Source organism: Amblyomma maculatum, chromosome 2 (assembly GCF_055883805.1).
Source record: "Amblyomma maculatum isolate TAMU_Amacu chromosome 2, ASM5588380v1, whole genome shotgun sequence".
Lineage (NCBI taxonomy): Eukaryota > Metazoa > Arthropoda > Arachnida > Ixodida > Ixodidae > Amblyomma > Amblyomma maculatum.
The window spans coordinates 118,009,312-118,028,980 of NC_139345.1; the positions used below are offsets into that span (position 1 = coordinate 118,009,312).

At 44.5% G+C, this 19,669-nt stretch overlaps 1 protein-coding gene across 6 annotated transcripts in view; it reads right to left on the bottom strand.

The window, feature by feature from the left end:
- Positions 1–6,368: 6,368 nt before the first annotated feature.
- The window catches only part of LOC146199670 (adenylate cyclase type 5-like), a 238,128-nt gene continuing 224,827 nt past the window's right edge, over positions 6,369–19,669 (bottom strand). For all 6 annotated transcript variants that reach the window (XM_084595179.1, XM_084595176.1, XM_084595178.1 and 3 more), the window contains one exon: positions 6,369–10,744. In XM_084595179.1, coding sequence (XP_084451305.1) covers positions 10,595–10,744 — 150 coding nt within the window. In that variant the 3' untranslated portion in view covers positions 6,369–10,594. The remainder of the gene's footprint in view (positions 10,745–19,669) is intronic.

The following is a 19,669-nucleotide window of genomic DNA, read 5'->3' on the forward strand; positions in this document are numbered from 1 at the left end:
CTTAGGTCAGTGCCCTCCAGCATCGGCTCTGCCGAAAGTGACAGTCTCTCCTGGGAAGACAGGCCAACCAGTTTTAGTGTTCGCCATGATTTTTGCAATTTTGTGTAAATGTATACAGTGTAAATAGTTGTACAAAAAAGTCATAAGTTCAACCGTCAAGACCCTTCTGTCTCGCCCAAGATATCCGCCCCTGACGGAGGAGCACCGCACGTACAACGAGCCCCTGCCTGTAAGAGGAACTAGATGGCAGGAACGCTAGGCGAACACACACGTACCTCGCAGACTCTCGCAGAATATGACATCTCGCGCACAACCCTCGTGCGCACGGCCACACATGTCGTACTATATATACTCGCTAACGTACAATTTTGATGCTAATTAGTGTAATTGATGGTAATTTGTAACCAATTAGCACTAGCTAATTAATATTATTTTGTGCACGCGCAGCGTCCGATGAGCAGGTTGTGGCATACGCTAGCTTTTCTCACAGCAGCTGAGCGCAACCACAGCATTACGGAACAAGAATGCCTTGCCGTTGTTTGGTCTGCCCAAAAATTTCGACCCTATTTGTATGGCCGCCACTTCACAATTGCCACCGACCATCATGCGCTCTGTTGGCTGTCGTCGTTAAAGAACTTATCAGGTCGGCTCGGCCGCTGGGTGTTACGTTTACAAGAGTATACCTTCACCATCACGTACAAATCCGGCAGAGAGAGAGAGAGAGAGAAAACTTTATTGTCGGGAGTAGTCTTAGTGGAAGAGCCAAGTGGCCGTTAGCCGGCAGAAAACACCTCGATGCTGACGCCCTCTCTCATTGCCTGCTGTCTTCTACTCCAACCAATTCCCATGCGACCACACTGGCCCTCACGTCAGCTGGTGATCGTCTAGATGTTGCACCCATCGAGGTCTCTCCGCTGGACCTGAGCAGTAACTTCCCGCCATTGCAGCAGGCTGATCCTTACTGCAGCACAATTCTCGCTCGGCTCCACGGTCAATCACCGGCACCCAACAGTCGCCCGCGTCGTCAGCTCCGCCTTTTCCGGATTCAACATGAAACGCTTTACCGCTCTGCATACCACACGACTAGTCACCGGTGGGTTCCCGTCGTTCCTCGCTCTCTCCATCATCGAGTGTTGGAGGCTTACCATGGCGATGCCACTGCCAATCATTTAGGACACCACAGGACGTACGACTGTGTAAAAATCCGCTACGTTTGGCCCCGGCTTTCTACCAGCATCGCAAAATACGTATCATCATATGCGCCTTGCCAACATCGTAAGCGGTCAACATCTCTTCCTGCCGGCCCCCTGCAACCTCTTCCTTGCGCATTCGTGCCTTTCGTATCTGTCGCCATTGACTTATTTGGCCCTCTACCTCTCACGGCCGCCGGTCATCGATGGGTTGTAACCGCCATTGACCATCTGACGAGGTACGCTGAAACAGCCCCTCTTTGCTCCGGTGCCGCTTCTGAAGTTGCCGAGTTTTCCTGCGAGCGATCGTCTTGCGTCATGACGCTCCCAGTATCTTGATTAGCGACCGTGGGAAGCCATTTCTTTCCCAAGTCTTGGCGGAAGTACCCCAAGCTGCCAACACCGTCCACAAGACATTTTCTAGTTATCATCCTCAGACCAATGGCCTCATCGAACGCTTTCACCGCCCCTTGTTGGACATGATATCCATTGGGACGTAGACTGGTACCCCCGTCAGATGTTAGCCTAAATAATAGAGAAGCTGTCGCGTGGAGGCGGCTACAAACTAATACATTCGTGAACCCGGTCTGGTCGTTTCACGCGCTACCAGACCTTAGGGACAATAATCTGTACAAACACTGGAGCGAGAGGGACCCTCGACCACATAATTTGGCAGTGCCCACAATCTCCAGTGATAGGACAAAATATTACAAGTAGAGAAGCCTGGGATACCCTGCTGCGAAGCGCGGAGCCTGCGATCCAGCACCGCACTGCACCGCCCATCTGACGGAAGAGGCCGCAACAAGCCAAGGGCTATACTACTCGCAGATTTGCCCCACCGGGATGGTGCAGTGGTAAGACGCCCGACTACTGTGCCGGAGTACCCGGGTTCGATCCCGACCTCGGCGGCTGCGTTTCGATGGAGGCGAAACGAAGAGGCATCGTGTGCTGTGCGATGTCAGCGCACGTTAAAGATCCTGAGGTGGTCGAAATTACTCCGTAGCCCTCCACTACGGCTCCTCTTTCTCTCTTTCCACTTTCACTCCCATCTTCCTCCCTTCCCTTACGGCGCGGTTGCGGTGTCCACAGAAAAACAAGTGAGACAGTTACCGCGCCTTTCCCTTCCTATAAATAAATCAGTTTTTTTTTGCTCGCAGTTTTAAAGATCCCCAGGTGGTCGAAATTACTCCGTAGCCCTCCACTACGGCTCCTCTTTCTCTCTTTCCACTGTCACTCCCACCTTCCTCCCTTCCCTTCCCCGCCGGGGTGGTGCAGTGGTAAGACGCCCGACTACTGTGCCGGAGTACCCGGGTTCGAACCCGACCTCGGCTGCTGCGTTTCGATGGCGTCCGTGTGCTGTGCGATGTCAGCGCACGTTAAAGATCCCCAGGTGGTCAAAATTACTCAGTAGCCCTCCACTATGGCTCCTCTTTCTCTGTTTCCACTTTCACTCCCACCTTCCTCTCTTCCCTTACGGCGCGGTTGCGGTGTCCACAGCAAACAAGTGAGGCAGTTACCGCGCCTTTCCCTTCCTATAAATAAATCAGTTGCGAAAGCAATACTGCTCGCAGTTTGAGCCTTCAGCGTGGAACGGCGGTGACCACCAAGTTGGGTCTCTCGTTTCACATGGGACGGTTACGTCAGAATCAGCCTGCCAGGACCCTGGCATTCACGTTACTCCTAGAGCCCAATAAGGCACGTTCATACGGCTTGGTTAAAGAGGGGCTTTATATGTGGGCTGGCAGGAGCTGCCAACTTGGGTCTCTCGTTTCACATGGGACGCTTATGTTAGAATCAGGCTTTGTGTGGGCTGGGAAGAAGAAAATTTAGAAGAATGTTCGGTCACCCGTAGCTATTGCTTTCGCTCAATATTCGGTTCAGCAGGGTTGAACTCTTCTAATTTTTTTCTTCTCTATTTTCTCCTCAGTACGCACGAGGCAGCGGAGGTGGCTCAGCTACAGAGACAGTAGCAGGCCCGTGCTTTTTCTTTCCCTTCTTCCTACAGCCACAACAACAATATTCCTGCTGACAATGATGAGTCATTAAAGGCTTCCACCTTTGTGTGTCGGCAAGTCGAAATTGTTCCTACGCGTGGTCACTTGGATGTGGTCCACATTTACATGTAGACCTTGAAGTGGCTAAGGCTAGATTATACGGATGTAGCGATTAATAATAATACTAATAATAATAATTGGCGCACAGGAAAAGACAGGCGTGTGCCTTTCCTTTCCTATGAACCAATTATTATTATTATCATATTATTATTCATTCTCTGACTGTGTATATAAGACATGCTACTCATTGATTTCTTTCCGTGACACTTTTCGTCTGTTTCATTTCATGTGTTTTGTTTCTTCTTTTATGTTCTGTGTGTGTAAAATTTGTGTGTGCATTTTCTTTTTTTTTTTTTGTACTGCAGCACGAAGACCACATGGCTGTTCCTGCGCACATTAAATAAAGATTGATTGATTGAATCAAAATCAGAATTAAAAATTCTTTCAAATATCAAATTGTATATTTAATGTGATCAGTGAGAAATGAAAAAAAAAAGACAAATAGCCAACACTATTCAGCTTGTTTATTTCACAATTTATATGGTATTAGCAAATAAAATTAAATTGGAATTGTGCAGTGTATACCCCACTAAATATACAGTATAAATTTTACACAAGGATTCATATAGTAGTTTTTATACAGGAAGGACCTGCGTAGAACGGGATGGAGCTGTCAAGTCTCTACTGAACAGAGTAAGCTCTCCTTAATTTTGCCTTTAAGGGACCATGCTCGAATTTATTGAAAGCTAGAGATATCAAATGGGCCTGAAAAAAAAAAAAAAAAACTGCCAAAAACCGTTTGCATCATAGCAATTTCATCTGATGAACACCTGCACGATGGTTGTCTGGATATGAGATGAAACCGAAGTGAGAATTGCGTTTTTCCCCGTTTTGTCAAGTGCTTCACTTTGCGTACACTGTTGGGAAGGCCCTCTTTACAAAGGGGAAGTTCCCTCGTCGCAAAACAACCCTGTCGCGTTTTGAGTATGCTTCACTGCATAGCCATGCGGTCAAGCATTGCGGCGAAGCGCGCAGGGCGATGAAGATGAGAATTCGATAATTTTCGGTGCATTCGATAATTCTCAGATATTTAAAAATTCCGAATATCAGTTTCTCGAATACGAATAGAATAAAAGGTATATGACTCGCATTCAAAATTTTGAATATACAGACATCCCTAATGTCTGATCAACGATTAGACATCTAATGATAGACGATGCCTATAGTTCCAAAGCATATCGTCTGCTGCGGCTTCGATGCGAGGCATGTTAACCTTGACAACGCCTTAATGAAAAGGGAAGCACTGCCAACACATTGGCGCGCAGGCAGCACATATGGCTGCAAGAAGAGTATCTCTAGCATCGCCATTCCTTGACCATTTTTGCTTCCAGGTTGCAGACAGTTTTACCTGTAGCCATTTCTCATGTATCAATCTATTGACATATCACACCATTTAGCGAAAATGTCTGGTCAATCACAAAAAGGAGAAATATTTACAAACGCTGAAGAAGTAAATAAACAATGAAAAATTTTTCTAATTAAGTTCCAAAAAGTACTTAGTATATTGTTACCTTGTCAGTTACTATCAATCTTTTTCCATATCCGGGCTCCACTGATATGTAATCTACTGTCATTCTGGCTCTTAAACAAGTAACCTTAACAATGTGTCAGCAATTACAATATTGCAATTGAGAAATGCTAAGGCCAGTCACACAACCGATTGTAGCCATGCATTTCTAGTGAAAAGATATTTTCAGTAATTTAAAAACTTTTATGCACCCTCTGGTGCGGCAAAGCCCCGGGTAGGGGAAGCCACTACTGTACTCCGTTGGTAGTCATAGATTAGAATGCGGGATGAAATCTACAGTATATGCAATTTCTTTTTCTATGGCATAGCACAGCTGCACTTTTTTAAGCCGAAAGCCTTTAATGGCTAATACAGTCGACATTCGTTCGTTCGGTCATACTATAAGTCAAATGACGTCATGATGACATCATCAGAAAAATAAAAATCTTGTCTCCAACGGGAATCCAACCACCATCCCTTGCATTCCCAGCCGAGCGCTTTAACCAACTGCACCCCGACCGGAAACTTGAGAAGCATATCGCAATTCTCCTTGTCTACCGTGAGGATGATAGTAGCAATGATGATGATGCAATTAGTGGTAATGACAATGATGACAGTAGCAATTATAATGACACTGCATTTAGTTGATAATAATATTGAAAGCAAACGTGATGCACCTCGTTCTTTTGACAACTTATGGTAGGGAAAAAAAGAGAAGTGGATATGCTGCTATCTCTCAAGAAACCACCATTTGTAAGTAATTACATGTATTACATAGTTCCTCCAATTTTATCCTCCTTTGTAGGAAAGCATGTTCAACAACTAATGTTCCACATACACACACTGGCAGTATTATGTGTGCTTACATTTGCTCGGCAGAAAACGCAATCCATGAATCAAGGAGACTACACATCAGTCACATTCAACATTGTTTATATGCATCTCAAGAGTAACAGAAGCATCTCTGACACAGGCCAGAAGAAATCAGCCATATTTAAGTGCGAGAAGAGAGTGAAATGACACGTCTTGAAAGAAGCACAAGTTTTCAACCGTGTTATATACATACAGTGCGAGTGAAGCTTGTAACCTCACAATGACAGCATGTGTTAAGAAAATGACAAGTGATACCTTAAGTGTCAAAACAATGAGGTCCAGCACAGAGGACAAAAGCAGGCAACAGATGATGTATGTCAGCCAATACATCATCTACGACAATGTGTGCATGAAAGTGAGAGTACCTGCAAATAATTTAGCGCTTGAGAAATTGTTTGGCACAAGAATGAGATGCTTAACTATGCATAACCAACCACCTTCATTTAACATGGCAAGAAAATGTCATCGGTAAAACGTGCAGCAACATATTTGTGCAACTGGGTCCTTTAAGAGCATATTGAAGTAGTCATAACATTATATTTGTGCCAGCATTACCTTAAAATAGTTTCCTCAAAAAGCAACCACAAAGCCCCACCACTATTTTAGCTCTCTACATTATAGAAACCAAACAACTTGAAATGAGTTAAACATTTCCGAGAAATGAAGAGTGAAATAAACTAATCATTTTCAACAAGCCCAATCCTATGAAGAACCTTAACCCAGCGATTACTTTTTCTATGATAGTCCTAAGAAAGAATACACGTCAACCTGTTTATGCCCGCACCCCCCTCCCTATTCTCTGTCAAGCTTGTAAAATAAGACTGTTCCTTTTGCAGTGATGAAAAGTCAGAATCCCTTCTCCTACCACGCATTTAGTAGCGTATTCTGGTTATTCAGCAAGCGATGGGCTTATTAAAATCTTTACTCAGTGCAAGAGATTACTCAAGAAGAGTGTCCACACTGTTGAGCACTTATGAAAATGTAGAAAATTTCAATCAATGCAGTCAAATTTTGTACTAATTCATCTTGATCTTCAGAGAAAAAAAAAAACAAGCCAAGGTTTTAAATGGCTAACTTCAAGACCCTGATGACACACAAGCCAACCAGCAGATTACACCACTGAATGGCCTGTCATGGCCCTTCACACACTTTCCGTGAGCCATGAAAAGCTGAGGGGTAGAACACCATCAGAGAAACGTGCATCACATTAATTCTTTAAATATTTTTTTCATAAGCTATACCTTATTCATTACAATATAGTTACCGTTATCCTCTCTCAGCAAAGACTGAAAATATAATAAGCTTTATTTTCAAGCTTAACCAACGGAAGATATTTTTGTTCCATACATCTGAAATGAACCACAGTGCTTATGAACACATAACTATCCCGCAGTTAAGGCTCAGTCCACATTACATACAATGCAACAGCCTAAGAATATAAAACGAAGTTTTCAGTTGAACGAATGATGCCGTATCAATTAAAATCAAAACATATGCTGGCAAGCTAATATCGTTACAGAGAAGTTTAGCAATTAGGCCCCACAAAAAGAAGAAGCGGTTAGTCTGGCAGAAGTGTTAAAAGGCCACTGGAAGCAGCCACCACTCGTGCAGGGCATAGAACCCAACAGCAGCATGCAGGTCATCCCACAAGAACGTTCACACAACCTTAATAAAGTTCTGTGAAAAAAGTTTTTGCTATCTTGTCTACCTACACGACCAAACCCCTTGAAATTCCAAACATGAAGTGGCAAAGCACTTGTGTGCCATGTTGCTGCAACCGCATCAATGCACTCAGAAAAATCATATTTTGTGCAGATACTAGGATATTAAAGAATTCTAAATTTCGAGACCTTCCTTGCTTTCAGGCACCCATTGATGCATTTCGCATTTTCAGGCCAACATCAGAAACATGAACTGAAATACTAGAAACCTTACTGACCTCCATTAAAGGGACAATGAGGACAATTCTTTCTTTTTTCACTTAGTACAAATCATTTGTTTGTACTACACTGATGTTTACTCAGCAGCCAAAAGTGCATTTACTGCAGAAAAAATCAGATTGAAAAATATTATAGGACGGTCACCACTGTGTCTGTGAAATTTGTTGACAGCTGAAATCACTTGAATTCATCACTGTCTGCTTCTCTGGCAGAGTATGCATGACATCATTGTACTCAGACCATTCGATGTGGCATGATGCATCTCTTTCTTTCTCCACGTCTTTATGCTACGCCAATGCCACCAGTGTCACATAATTGAGATATGTCCACTCATGAAACTTCGAACTTTTTTTTATGCCCCTCAATTCAAGCTTGTGGTGCCAATGATAAAAAGGATTCTATGATCACCAGTACAGCAGCAAATGCCAGGGCCTAGCCTTGGAAACCTAAAAAAAAAATTACGCTGATGCCATCGAAGTTTCGTTGTGAAAATGGCTGCTATGAAACTGGCATCGCTACGCATTTCATTTGCTTTAATTCATGTGGTTTTTCCATTCCAGGTGCGTGCCAAAACAGGGCATTCATTGCAGTCATCGGCCAATTGTGTGGCAAAGCCTTCTGACATGCAGGCTCAAATGACAAGGTGTTGTAATATGAAGAATGCTGAGGACAGTTAGAGTTTTGAACCATTTTGCTTTGTTGCACACTGTATAGGATTGATAAAAACGTGAAAAGAGTCAGTGCTGCGCTTTGCTCTCCTCAAAAGCATGCGACCATTGTGCATGCCAAGATGCATGCAATCTTTAGTTTTTTATTAGGCCAATTGATAATTAAAATATGTACCAGTGCCTTGAAGCTCTAATTAACGAGCTTTTACAGCATTCTTTCAATACGGGCTAATCTAAATTTGTCCACAGCATCCCTTTAATTAAAAATGTGACATCACTGCTAGAAAGACAGCTGCTAGTGTTCACGTATTTCCCACAGTAATTTTGAGTTATCTTTATTTCCCCAAGTTATTTTCTCAACTGTGTGAACACTTCCTCGAGCAACCTGCACAATTAGGCAGCGAGCTAGCTGACAAAATAAGAGGAATCGAAGTAGAAACTGCATTACACAACCAATGACCCACCATTGATCAGCAATGCAGGCAGCTCTGCAGACCTATTCACTAGCGGCATTCTTACTACGACTAGAATGACTGGGCAGATCTATACAAAGTGATTCCAAGTCAAGCGAGTGATCAATGCTGACTAGAAAAAGAAGACGTGATGGGAATGCATGCGTATAAAACAAGTGATCAGTTTTGACCTAAATCACATGCAAGGACACCGACCACACAGAACACAAAAAGACAAGCGGACTGTACAGAAGAGCTTCCATAATGGTCCATTCCAGCCTGAAGAAACAACCACTACATCCTTCCCCTATAACCTTCATGTTTGGACAGAAACAGAACGAGTTTTGCAGACAGTAGGACAGAATGGAATGAATGAAGTCATTTACACTGACTGGCAATTGTTGAGGGTGGCGAGGTGCAACATTAGCAGAGTGCTTGCAGTCACGAGTGATTATTTTTTTTTTTTACATAATGGTAAGTTTCAAGAGCAATGCAGAACTATGACATATACACGCTAGTATAGTACAGAAGCGAGAATTCCAGCTTCTTTTTTTGATAGTCTGAATGTGTGCAGTAACATTGCATTACTGATAAAAATGGGCTCCACAAAATGCACCACAAGATTGCACCGCACTTGTGAGGGTTTAAAAAATATGTCAAACTACTTTCAAGCTTCGATAAAACTCCAACAGTAACCACAGGTAAATAAAAATTCAGTCTCTATACATTCACTGCCAATACATTCTCTATGCATGCACACTCTTAAACATAAAATAATGCATAAAATAACAAGTAAAGGCATGAAAGTACACCAGAACACATAATAATGTGATTCTTGCACCAGAAAGCAACTCCTTTATCAAGGAGGTTTCGAGACAGTCAGGCGATATGAGTATGCCATTCCATCAAGACTATAAATATTTATAATTAAGCATTCCAAAGTGAAAAAGAAAGTCAACTCAATAGCAAAATCAAATTTGTGAATGCAATATTGACAAAAGTGATGCCTCTGGCACAAGGAAACTTATTTTTTGCACAAAAATATCCTCACTGATAATGATTCATGGCAAACTTAGAAAAGCCCACGACTACAGCAATTTGAAGTTAATGAGGGTTTTCTGTGAATTACCAGAAGATAAGAGTTTAAAACATCAGGGAAGACAGAAAAGACAAAACCTATTGAAATGTTTGCATTGATTTCCATCATAAACTGCTTTAGTTTCCTGAACAATACACATCAGACAGATTTGCAAATGACAGTAAATTGTAAAAAAATGTGCGGGTAAAGGAGTTTATGTAAACAAAAAAACAACACTCAAGCCTCATTCCTTCCCCCTTTCACTCATCAACTTTCTCACAAGGTTGGCACACAAAGGCCACTGTACATTGGTCCTTTCAACAATCATAAAACTGCACAAGAATAAAAGAACTTAGCACTAACCCATTCTTTGTGAAACTGTACAAACAAAATCATTCAGTCATAAAAGCATTCAGACAGCATTACCTACACAACAGACCAAGAATCAACATCATAACGAGTCAGGCTGCGTACATGCAAACAAACGAGGTATGTTATAAAGTGGAATGTAAACATTAGCACTGGGACACCACAGCCCTACTGAGGGCTGCAATGCCTCGCTAGCAACATTCATTGCCAGACCAAATCATGAAGCTCTGAATCATGGGCTCATCTGGCACTATGCAGCAGTGTCAGGTGTGACGACTACAATGGCCACACAGTTAATGGTAGTATTTACACACAGTTGCCCTCGCACACATGCACACATACTCACAACTATTCACACATGCCTTCTGGCACACTTTAAGAGTCTTTGGACCAAATAGGTGGGTTACAGCTGGCTTCCAGAGTCAACTGCTGGCTTTCTCCTGCCAGTGAGAAAATAGGTGAGCATGTCTCCTTTGCCCTTGACAGTGATGTAACCGCGGCATTCCAGTGGATATCCCAGAGGCTCGAGAATGCTGTAAACTTCCTGGGTCACCTGCATGCAACAAAGAGAACAAGGCACAAATTAGGAAAGGGTTCTTACGCCTGCTAGTGTACACTTTCTGGTGACTTTCCCAGGGCAAGTGGAGGTACTAAATCGAAAGAAAAAGAAAATTTAGCGTCAGAAAATAACCGACAAAAAATGTGCTCACAAATCAGTCAAAGGCTATTGGTGATTACTCCAATATGACAGTGTTGCAGAGAACTGCTACTGTAGTCAGCCTCAGTGACATAGAGCTTGCTTTAAAATTACAAGCTAAGCTCATGAATGTTTGCTGGTGGTGGCAACCTTGTGAAAGCCAAACAATGGCTTTTCTTGAGCGCTTAAAGAGACAATAGAGAAAGCACGACCTGTCGCTTGAAAATCACCGGCATGAAAGCACAACGGTTGACAGCTGATACATACTTTGTAGAGAATTTAAAATCACTGGCATCGAATCCATATGAAGATGCTTGCACAATGTATGAACAACAAAACCCAGGCATCAGATAAGCAAGATCCAGTGACTGTGTTTTTGTTCTGCTCCATCGCACAAGACAGGCTACAAAAGTTTCACCGTCACTTGAGTTTTTACAGATAAAGCCGTCACGTGTTTTTTCTGTGGACACAAATTTGATCAATCATGCAATACAAGTCAGTCACAGATGTACTGAACCTAGATATATTTAGTTATAGGATACGGCAAACAAAAATTATTCCCCGCCGGGATCTTGTATAAAGCACAGGATCACAGCACAGTATATCGAACTCCTACTTTGCCATTTATTCTATTTATAGTGTACAGGTAACAAAATTAGACATATTATAATGAGCAGTGACTAGTTACAGAGCACCATCCATTACAGTTACAATCCCAAGAAGTTTAGGCCAAGATGCCTCATGGCAGCACACCAATGGGTGACATGCCACTACAAGTGAGTCACTAGAGTTGGGGCAATGCATTACTGTTTAAAGATTACAAATGAGCTCATCTACAGCCATTTTTTATATATATAGAAGTATCCATATATGCAACTATTTCACAATCCCCTCAACGTTTGATATGCATGGCTCAGGCAGTTCTTTAAACATGAATATACAGGATTCTAAGCATGTGTGTAGGAAGCAAGAACAAGAAGGCATTTTTTTTTTCCAAGCACTGCCTCCTCAAGGCAACTAACCGTGCCTTGTGCTCTATGTTTGCAAGCAGCGGTGAGAAGTAATATAATGAATGCATGGCCACGGTAATACAGTTATTTCTATCTCACTGTATATTTCTTGTCATCAGCCCATCTGTCTGTCAGATTCCAGCGAAAGCAAAGCATGATGTTACTGAAGTGCACAGTCAGAACGAAGTCAGATTCCTAGGAAATCATTTTATCACCCTCCTCCACTCTCCATGGATAAAAAAACACTATAGGGCACATATGCACACCGGGGCGCCACCTCTCGGCAGCACTTGTGTGACACCGTAAAAGAGATCAGTTGTGTCAGCCTCCTACTTTGAAATGCATCTCAGATCATTTAGTTTTCATGTTTATGGCTTCATTATTCAATTCAAAGTCCACATGAGACATAATATTAACAGTTTCAGCAACAAACGCCTCCATGAAAAAGCCAGCTGTCATAATACAACACAGTGCATTTTATCAGAGCAACCTTAGGGGTCATGCCATATCACCAATCGATGATACAGGTAGCAAAGACATGGATTTAGTAAAGTTTTTTGCTCGTCCGAGTAACCTTACTATACTAGAGGGGTTCTAGAGTTTCTTTTCAAATGGGGCAAAGTGACTGAAACAGCTTCATGGTACAGTTGAGCCCGCTTATAACTAACCTGAGCATCACGCAAAATTTGTTCGTTATATCCAAAAGTTCATGATATGTGGGACACACATAAAAATTGACATCAAAACAAAATTTGAGAAAAAAAATGAGTGATCGTCGTCTGTCTCTTCAGCACGCATCCGATGAGAGCAGTTTCAAGCTTATTCAAAACTTAAATGTGTTCGTTTCCCAAGGCCTTAAAATATACAAAAGTTCTAAGTGCCTCAATATGGCTCACTGTTGTGGTCTTGCTTACAGATGCTAGTTCCGATTGCTCGCTGTTGTCGCCCGATGCTTGGCGCCACTTCATGCTTGCACTTCCTAAATGGCGGTCTCGTCACAAAAAGACTCTGCAACTTCAGCACCACCGCCCGCATCAACAAAATCTTGCCAATCAACATCGCGACAGGCCAGGTCAGCATCAACAACGCATTGCCACAAGTAGTCAGGCTGGCTTTGTTGAGTGTCTTCAAAGCCTGCTTCAGGTGTGTCAGCAAAGCCTGCCTTGCAAAAACAATTCCGGATGCATTCGGGTGCCACTTCCATCCATGCCGCTTTGATCATTTTCCCTACCGAGCACAGCGAGACCTGGAGAGCCACATTGGCAGCGGGGCAATCAATTGCAATTACTAGCATCCGTTGCACAACACGGTGCCTGTAAACCGATTTAAACAACCATATGACGCCCATGTCCAACGGCTGCGCTTTTGACATTACATTTAGTGCCAGAAAAAGCAGCTCAACTGCTGTTAAGACAGCTTGCACACAGTGGGCGGTACAGCTGTCAAAAATGAGATGGACTTTGCACCCTTTCTGTACCATGCTGCTGTCAAAATCAATCACCCATTCCATGAACAACTCGCATATTATCCACATCATTGTGTTGTCTGTACCACACGGGTACATATGTGTGGAAGCAACGGTTCTCTTAGATTAGCCAATGACAAAGGGCAAGCCCCGATCATTTCCGTCCATATTCGTACATAAATGCACACTTATTCGAACTTCGCCGTGCTTGCCGCCAGCACATGTGTCCCTCTTCAAAGCATGTGTCTGCCCAGACAGCCCTTGACAGAATAAAGCCATTTCATTGCTGTTATACATGTCCCTTTCAGAATAACTTGATATAAGAGGAGTTTTTAGACATCCATATGTTGACGTCTTCGTCGCTTACTGATGTCGATTCGTTGTTGGTGCTCTCCAAAATAATCCTGTGGCGAAACTTGAAGCCATGGAGCCAGCCATTGCCATTGTAAAATTCTGGGAAGTCCACGAGGAATGCCAAGTCCTTTGCTTCGGATAACATCAGCGGCCCGCTAATGGGAACATTGCGTGCCCGAGCATCTAGGAACTATTTTAGAAGCGCATCTTCAAAGTCCGCATATGTGGCCTTCAGTAGGCGATTCCTTGTCGCGGAGTCCATGGCGGCACTCTTGTAAATTTTGTCTTTCTCTTTTGGTATCATCTATATTGCTGATTTTGACAAACCGTAAGTCTTAACCAGTTCATGGTTTTTCGAGCCTTGAGAAAGGTCTTTCAAAATCAACAGCTTTGTGGCCAAGTCTAAAGCTTTTCACTTCACTGTAGAAGTAGACGCTGGCGAATCTGTCATCATGAATAGGAACGGGAGCACGCGGCACCAGTAGAAAACAATGCTAGCACCACTGGCATAATCACAAGCAAGAAAAACAACTGCGCAGTCGTGAGACGCTGGGCACGGCGGCACGTGGTGCAGCTAGCGGGGGGCAGGGGTGTTCACAGCATGTGATCACTTGTTATGTCATAGAATGGTAGCAAACTTCACCGTTGCACTGACAACAGTGGCTAATGGGGTCCCGTGGCAAATGAGGTGTCACTTTCGGGCTTCCCGTCAACCTGCGTGTTCATGTGGCTCACGCGTGATAGGCTCGGCTAGCATTTTCCGTTTTCTTTGCATTTTTCTTTCCTCTTTTCGTTTTGGCGGCGCTCTCCTCACCGCGTCACCACTACCCCCTGCCTCCGGGGAGACGCCGCCAGCCCACCGCCGCCGAAGAATCCTGTTGCACAGCACTGGGCCGGCAGCTGTCACCACTTGGAAAGAGGTCTGCGGTCCTTAGCCACTCGGCTAGGCTTACGGACATTCATTGTAGCTGAGACAAAGCAACATAGCCCTAATGTGTATTTTAACAGCCACACCGGACTCCACACCGGACTTGCTCGTCATAAGGGAGTGTTTGTCTTAAGTGAGGCCATTATACAGTGAAATCTCGCTACTATGAGCACCACACTAACAAATTTTTTAGGAATCCAGACTTTCTATGTTTTCAATGTAAAACTGTTTCAGAATTGCGAATTTCAGTATAGGGTATATTGCAGTATAACGTAAGCATATAATGTAAGCAGCAGCAGTCATGCTGCTGCTTCAGTGGTGTTGAAGGAGAAGTTGTGTCCATTGTTTGTTAAGAGGCACTGTAAGTCTACAGCAAAACTGCGAATGCGGGAGTCTCAAGCTTCTCCTGCTGGGGCTTTATGGCCCAGCAGTTGAAGAGCCAGCAGGCCCTGTTAATGTGATGACAGAACAGCTTTTGATGTCCTTGCCCGAAGCACAGATGGCCCTACCCACAGCTTTGCCTGGCCACAGGTCATCCTGGGCGGAGACTAATCCCAATGTGGTGTACCAACCCGATGCACCTTGCACAGTCTGGCACTGTTCCTGACAAATGACCCCTCAGACATAGCATCATTTAGTCTAGGAAATATAGGCAGAGTGCATGATAAGAACTGTGCTGTCAGGAACGAGTGTGGTGGCACTTAGCAGCTACTGTCATTGTGCTTGTAGCCTTTGCGGCACCAATCGTCCGCCCACTGGGGTGTTCTATATAGGTTCATTCTGGTCCCCCCAGCAATGTGCGTCGTGCAACAACACTAACAATACTGCGACCAAGTGCGAAAGGTCTGTTCTGTCATAAGGGCATGCCTGTTTTCACCTGCCCGGTGTCTCATTATCTTCAAAGATATGCCTCTGACTACCCTGGTAGGCCTGAAAGTGAACCAGTTGGCTGGTCGGTTGAAGTGTGAGCTGTTGGAGTACAGCTGCTTTGACTCAATAGGCTACGGAAAATATGGTACAGTAAAACCTTGTTAAATCGGCCCCCGTTAATTCGGAAATTTGGATAATTCGGCCCGCTCACTCCCTTCCATCAAAAATGTACATAGGTCTATGGCAGCAAATTTTCGTTAATTCGGCGCTAAATTGCGTGCGCACGGGTTAATTCGGACTCGAGACAGGCCGACGCTGCCGCTAAAGTGAGTTTTCGGAACACACGTCGCTACGGCCCTCATTCCCCAAGGACCGAAACCGCTATTTCAGAAACGTACTAAAGGCGGCGTTGCTCTGCACTGAACATCCATCATAGGTGGGATATGGGAGCGCGCGTCGCTACAGCCATCATCTAACCATCCGTAACTGTATTCCGCTAACGTACAAAAGGTGGTGCACACTACTTTTGAGTGACGAGAGCTAGGGAGCTTGCATAGAGCTGAAGCTTGGATAGTGCACGGTCGAAGCACCCATCTCTTGCATTTTCTGTGAGGTGCTTTGCGTCGTGTCTACATGTGAAATGTGTAGCGCCAGGGGGCTCTAGTAGTGCTACTGCTTTCTGTCGCAATGGCAATGCTGGCAAAACGCGCAAAGTAAGCGGCTAAGGACCTAGCGACGAAAGTGAAGATCCTTTAAGTGTTGAGGGATGGCACTTCCAGAGAACAGGTATGGGTCAATTCGACGTCAAAAGAAGCACACTGTCAACCTACGTCAAGAACGAAGCACAGATAATGGAAACTTTTGAAGGTAAGAAGTTCCATTCAATTTGCGAACTGCGAACTGCAGCCCACCCACCACCGGTGGACGCGTTGTTGCAGTGCATCGCTATTGCACGTGACGCAAAGCTCCCGTTAAGCGGACCATTGATCTGTGCACAAGCCAGGACCTATGCCCTCCAAATATAGTAGACTCCCTTTAAGACGAACTCCAAGGGACCATGAAAATTGTTCGTCTTATCAGAAGTTCGCCTAATCAAGAGTGCTTCCATAAATGATGTTTGAGCATGCAGAGTGTGTCCAAATACCTCATATATGAGAACAAATGGATAAAATGGCCTTTCAGGAAAATAAATTGCAATAGAAGCATTTATTGGACTAATGATTGTCTACTACACTTTGCAGCAGTAAGGCATCAGGCATTGTTGACTGTTGCCCAGTCTGTTATTTTTTTTTTGTGTGTCTGTCGTGAAAATCGACGGCCTGCTACAAAAGCAGACATCTCGCTTAACTTTTGAAGACGCCCTTCAGTGCCCTCACACTGTTCAAAAAACTGCACTAAAGTGTCTAGGCAGGCATCAGCTGCATCACAGGTAACTAGTGCAGATTCAGGCATAACATTCAAGCTGTCATCTTCAGCAGCAGTTTCCAATGGTAGGTCAAGCACTTCTTCAATCAGAGCGTCCAGTGTGTCAGCCCTACATGTTTCCACACTTTCGTCAATGCTGACATACGCATTGATGTCAATGAACACACCCTTACTGCTCAACGCAGAAACAATGCTTCTATCCTCCAAGTTCGCAGTGTGGTCCTCATTCGTAGTATCGCAGTCATTCTGCACTGAGCAATCACTAAGCGCCACAAATCCTGCATGGCGGAAGGCGTTGGCAATAGTGGCTTGAGTAACCTGCTCCCAGGCGCTCATCAGTAAGTGGACAGCATTTAACAGGTTAACTGTGTACTCCTTACTGCTCTCCATGCAAATCAGCATCCTTTGCAGCAGAGAGCGACGATAGTGCCTCTTCAAGCTACTTATTACTCCCTGGTCCATAGGCTGCAGCTTCGCCGTTGTATTCGCTGGTAGAAACTCCAGTCGGATGGCATGAAGTCCGGCGAAGTGGCCGTGTCCAGGACAGTTGTCAACAACAATGAGAACTTTTCTCTTCTGTCTCTGGAAGTGGCGATCCATCTCTTGAAGCCACTGCTCGAAAAGTGCCTGCGTCATCCACGCTTTTGAATTAGCCATGTACGTGACCGGCAGCGTTTTTGTTTTTAAAGCAGCGCGGTGCTTTAGATTTGCCAATCACCAGCAACTTTAGTTTGTCAGTCCCAGTCATATTTGCACCCACGAGGACCGTTACTCGAAGCTTGCTCCATCTGCCCGCCACGCAGTCATCACCAGCAAATGCGAGCGTTTTATTTGGGAGTAGCTGGTAGAAAAACGCAGTTTCGTCCACATTGTATATGTCTTGAGGGTCATATTCGTCCATGAGTTCATTCATCTTGTTCTGCCTCCAATCACTGCAGACCGCTTGATCCATTGCAGCGGCCTCGCCGACAACACAACGAAAGGCCAGTCCATGCCTTTTCCGAAAACAGTCGAGTCACCCATCGCTACACGCAAACTCGACATTCAGTCGCAGAGCAATTTCTTCCGCCTTAGCTTTCAGTAGCACTCCATTCACTGGCAAATTCTCACTGCGCGCTCTCTTCACCCAGGCAAGCAGAACGTCTTGAAGGTCTTTGTGCATAGCTGTGCGCATCCTCTTCCGCTTCGGCGCAAACTCACCATCTTCCAAAGCACTGGTAATCCGCACTTCGTCCTTCACGATACCGCTCACGGTACTTTTCGCGATGCCGAACTTGTGAGCTATTTCAGTCTTTGAAAGCCGGCCGGTGCGAACTTTGGTCAAAACTTCGGCCTTCTCAAGAAGCTCAGGCGGCTTTTTTCGAGTTGTTGGCCGACTAGCCATAGTAGCAACACGGCGAACACGGTACGCACGAAAAAAACAGCGCACACCACGAGGTGACAGCCTGGTAGAAAATTGCGGGACACGACGCGCACACCCGCCACGAACAATGGATCTGTGCACTGCGTAGTAGGCGTCGTTGGCGGTCAGCAAAGGCGCGGAGCTCGGTAGCACTGGCATGACGACACTATCACGTGATCACCATTGGGAAACGTCATTGGCTGCTTTTTCTTCTCACTGTGTTTTTTTCCCGCGTTTCGCTAGTTTTGCTGGCCGGGCCAAGCATGCTCTTTTTTTTTTCTCTCTCTCTCTCTTTCTCTCTGCGCTCTGTTTCGTCCTTGCCCGAGGTCGTACCCCAGACAGCCGGCGCGACGCGAAACGCGAACCTACTCCTACTGCAGGGACAAAAGGAGTGAGCGGGGGAACGGTGGAAGAGGACGAGCAGCGGCACTCTTCCGCCTTCGTAAAATCGCCTTTCCGACGCCGACGTGCTTGAGTCTGCGTGCGTTGGCGGCACGGATGGTCGTGGCACTGAAAAGCTTTTTTTTTTTTTTTTCTTTCCACTGAACCGCTGCTTGGACGGTCGAGTAAGCTGCGCGGGGCGGGTGGGGTGCGGCCGGCCGTGAATATTCATCTTAACCGATTAGCGATTGCAAAGTGTTCATCTTAAGCGGATTTTTTTTGCATTGACTCTATGGGGAACCAAACAAACGACCTCCACTGTTCACCTTAACCGAGGGTTCATCTTAAGCGAGTTTGTCTTAAGGGGAGTCTGCTGTAATTATTTATTTATTTATTTATTTATTTAACAATACTGTTAACCCTCAAGCGAGGGTCCTTACAGGGAGGGTATGAAAACTTCGTAGAAAATAGAATCATTCACAATCACTAAATACATCAGCAGAAGACAGTACATTCATTCAAGCATCAAATAGCACTTTCAAGCAGATGGTCATCCAGAGATCGCTCAAATTCATGCAGATCATTCTGTTCTACAACACTCATTGGCAAGTCATTCCACATTTCAATTACATGGGGGAAGAAGGAATTTCTGAAAGCTTCACTATGGGCGTAGTACGGCTGAATTATCCGACTATGATTTGTTCTAGAACTCCGTTTGCCTGGCGCTTGTATATATGTTTCCTTTTGAATGTTTACCTGTCCTTGGAGCATCTGGAATAGTAGCTTTAGGCGATTTTTTTCTCTACGTATTTCTAATGAATCCAGGTTACAGGAAGAAAGCATATCTGTAACTGAGGCTGTCCTTCGATATCGGCAACAAATAAAGCGTACTGCGTACCTCTGAACTCTTTCTAATTGTTTCTTTAAATAATTCTGTTTAGGACTC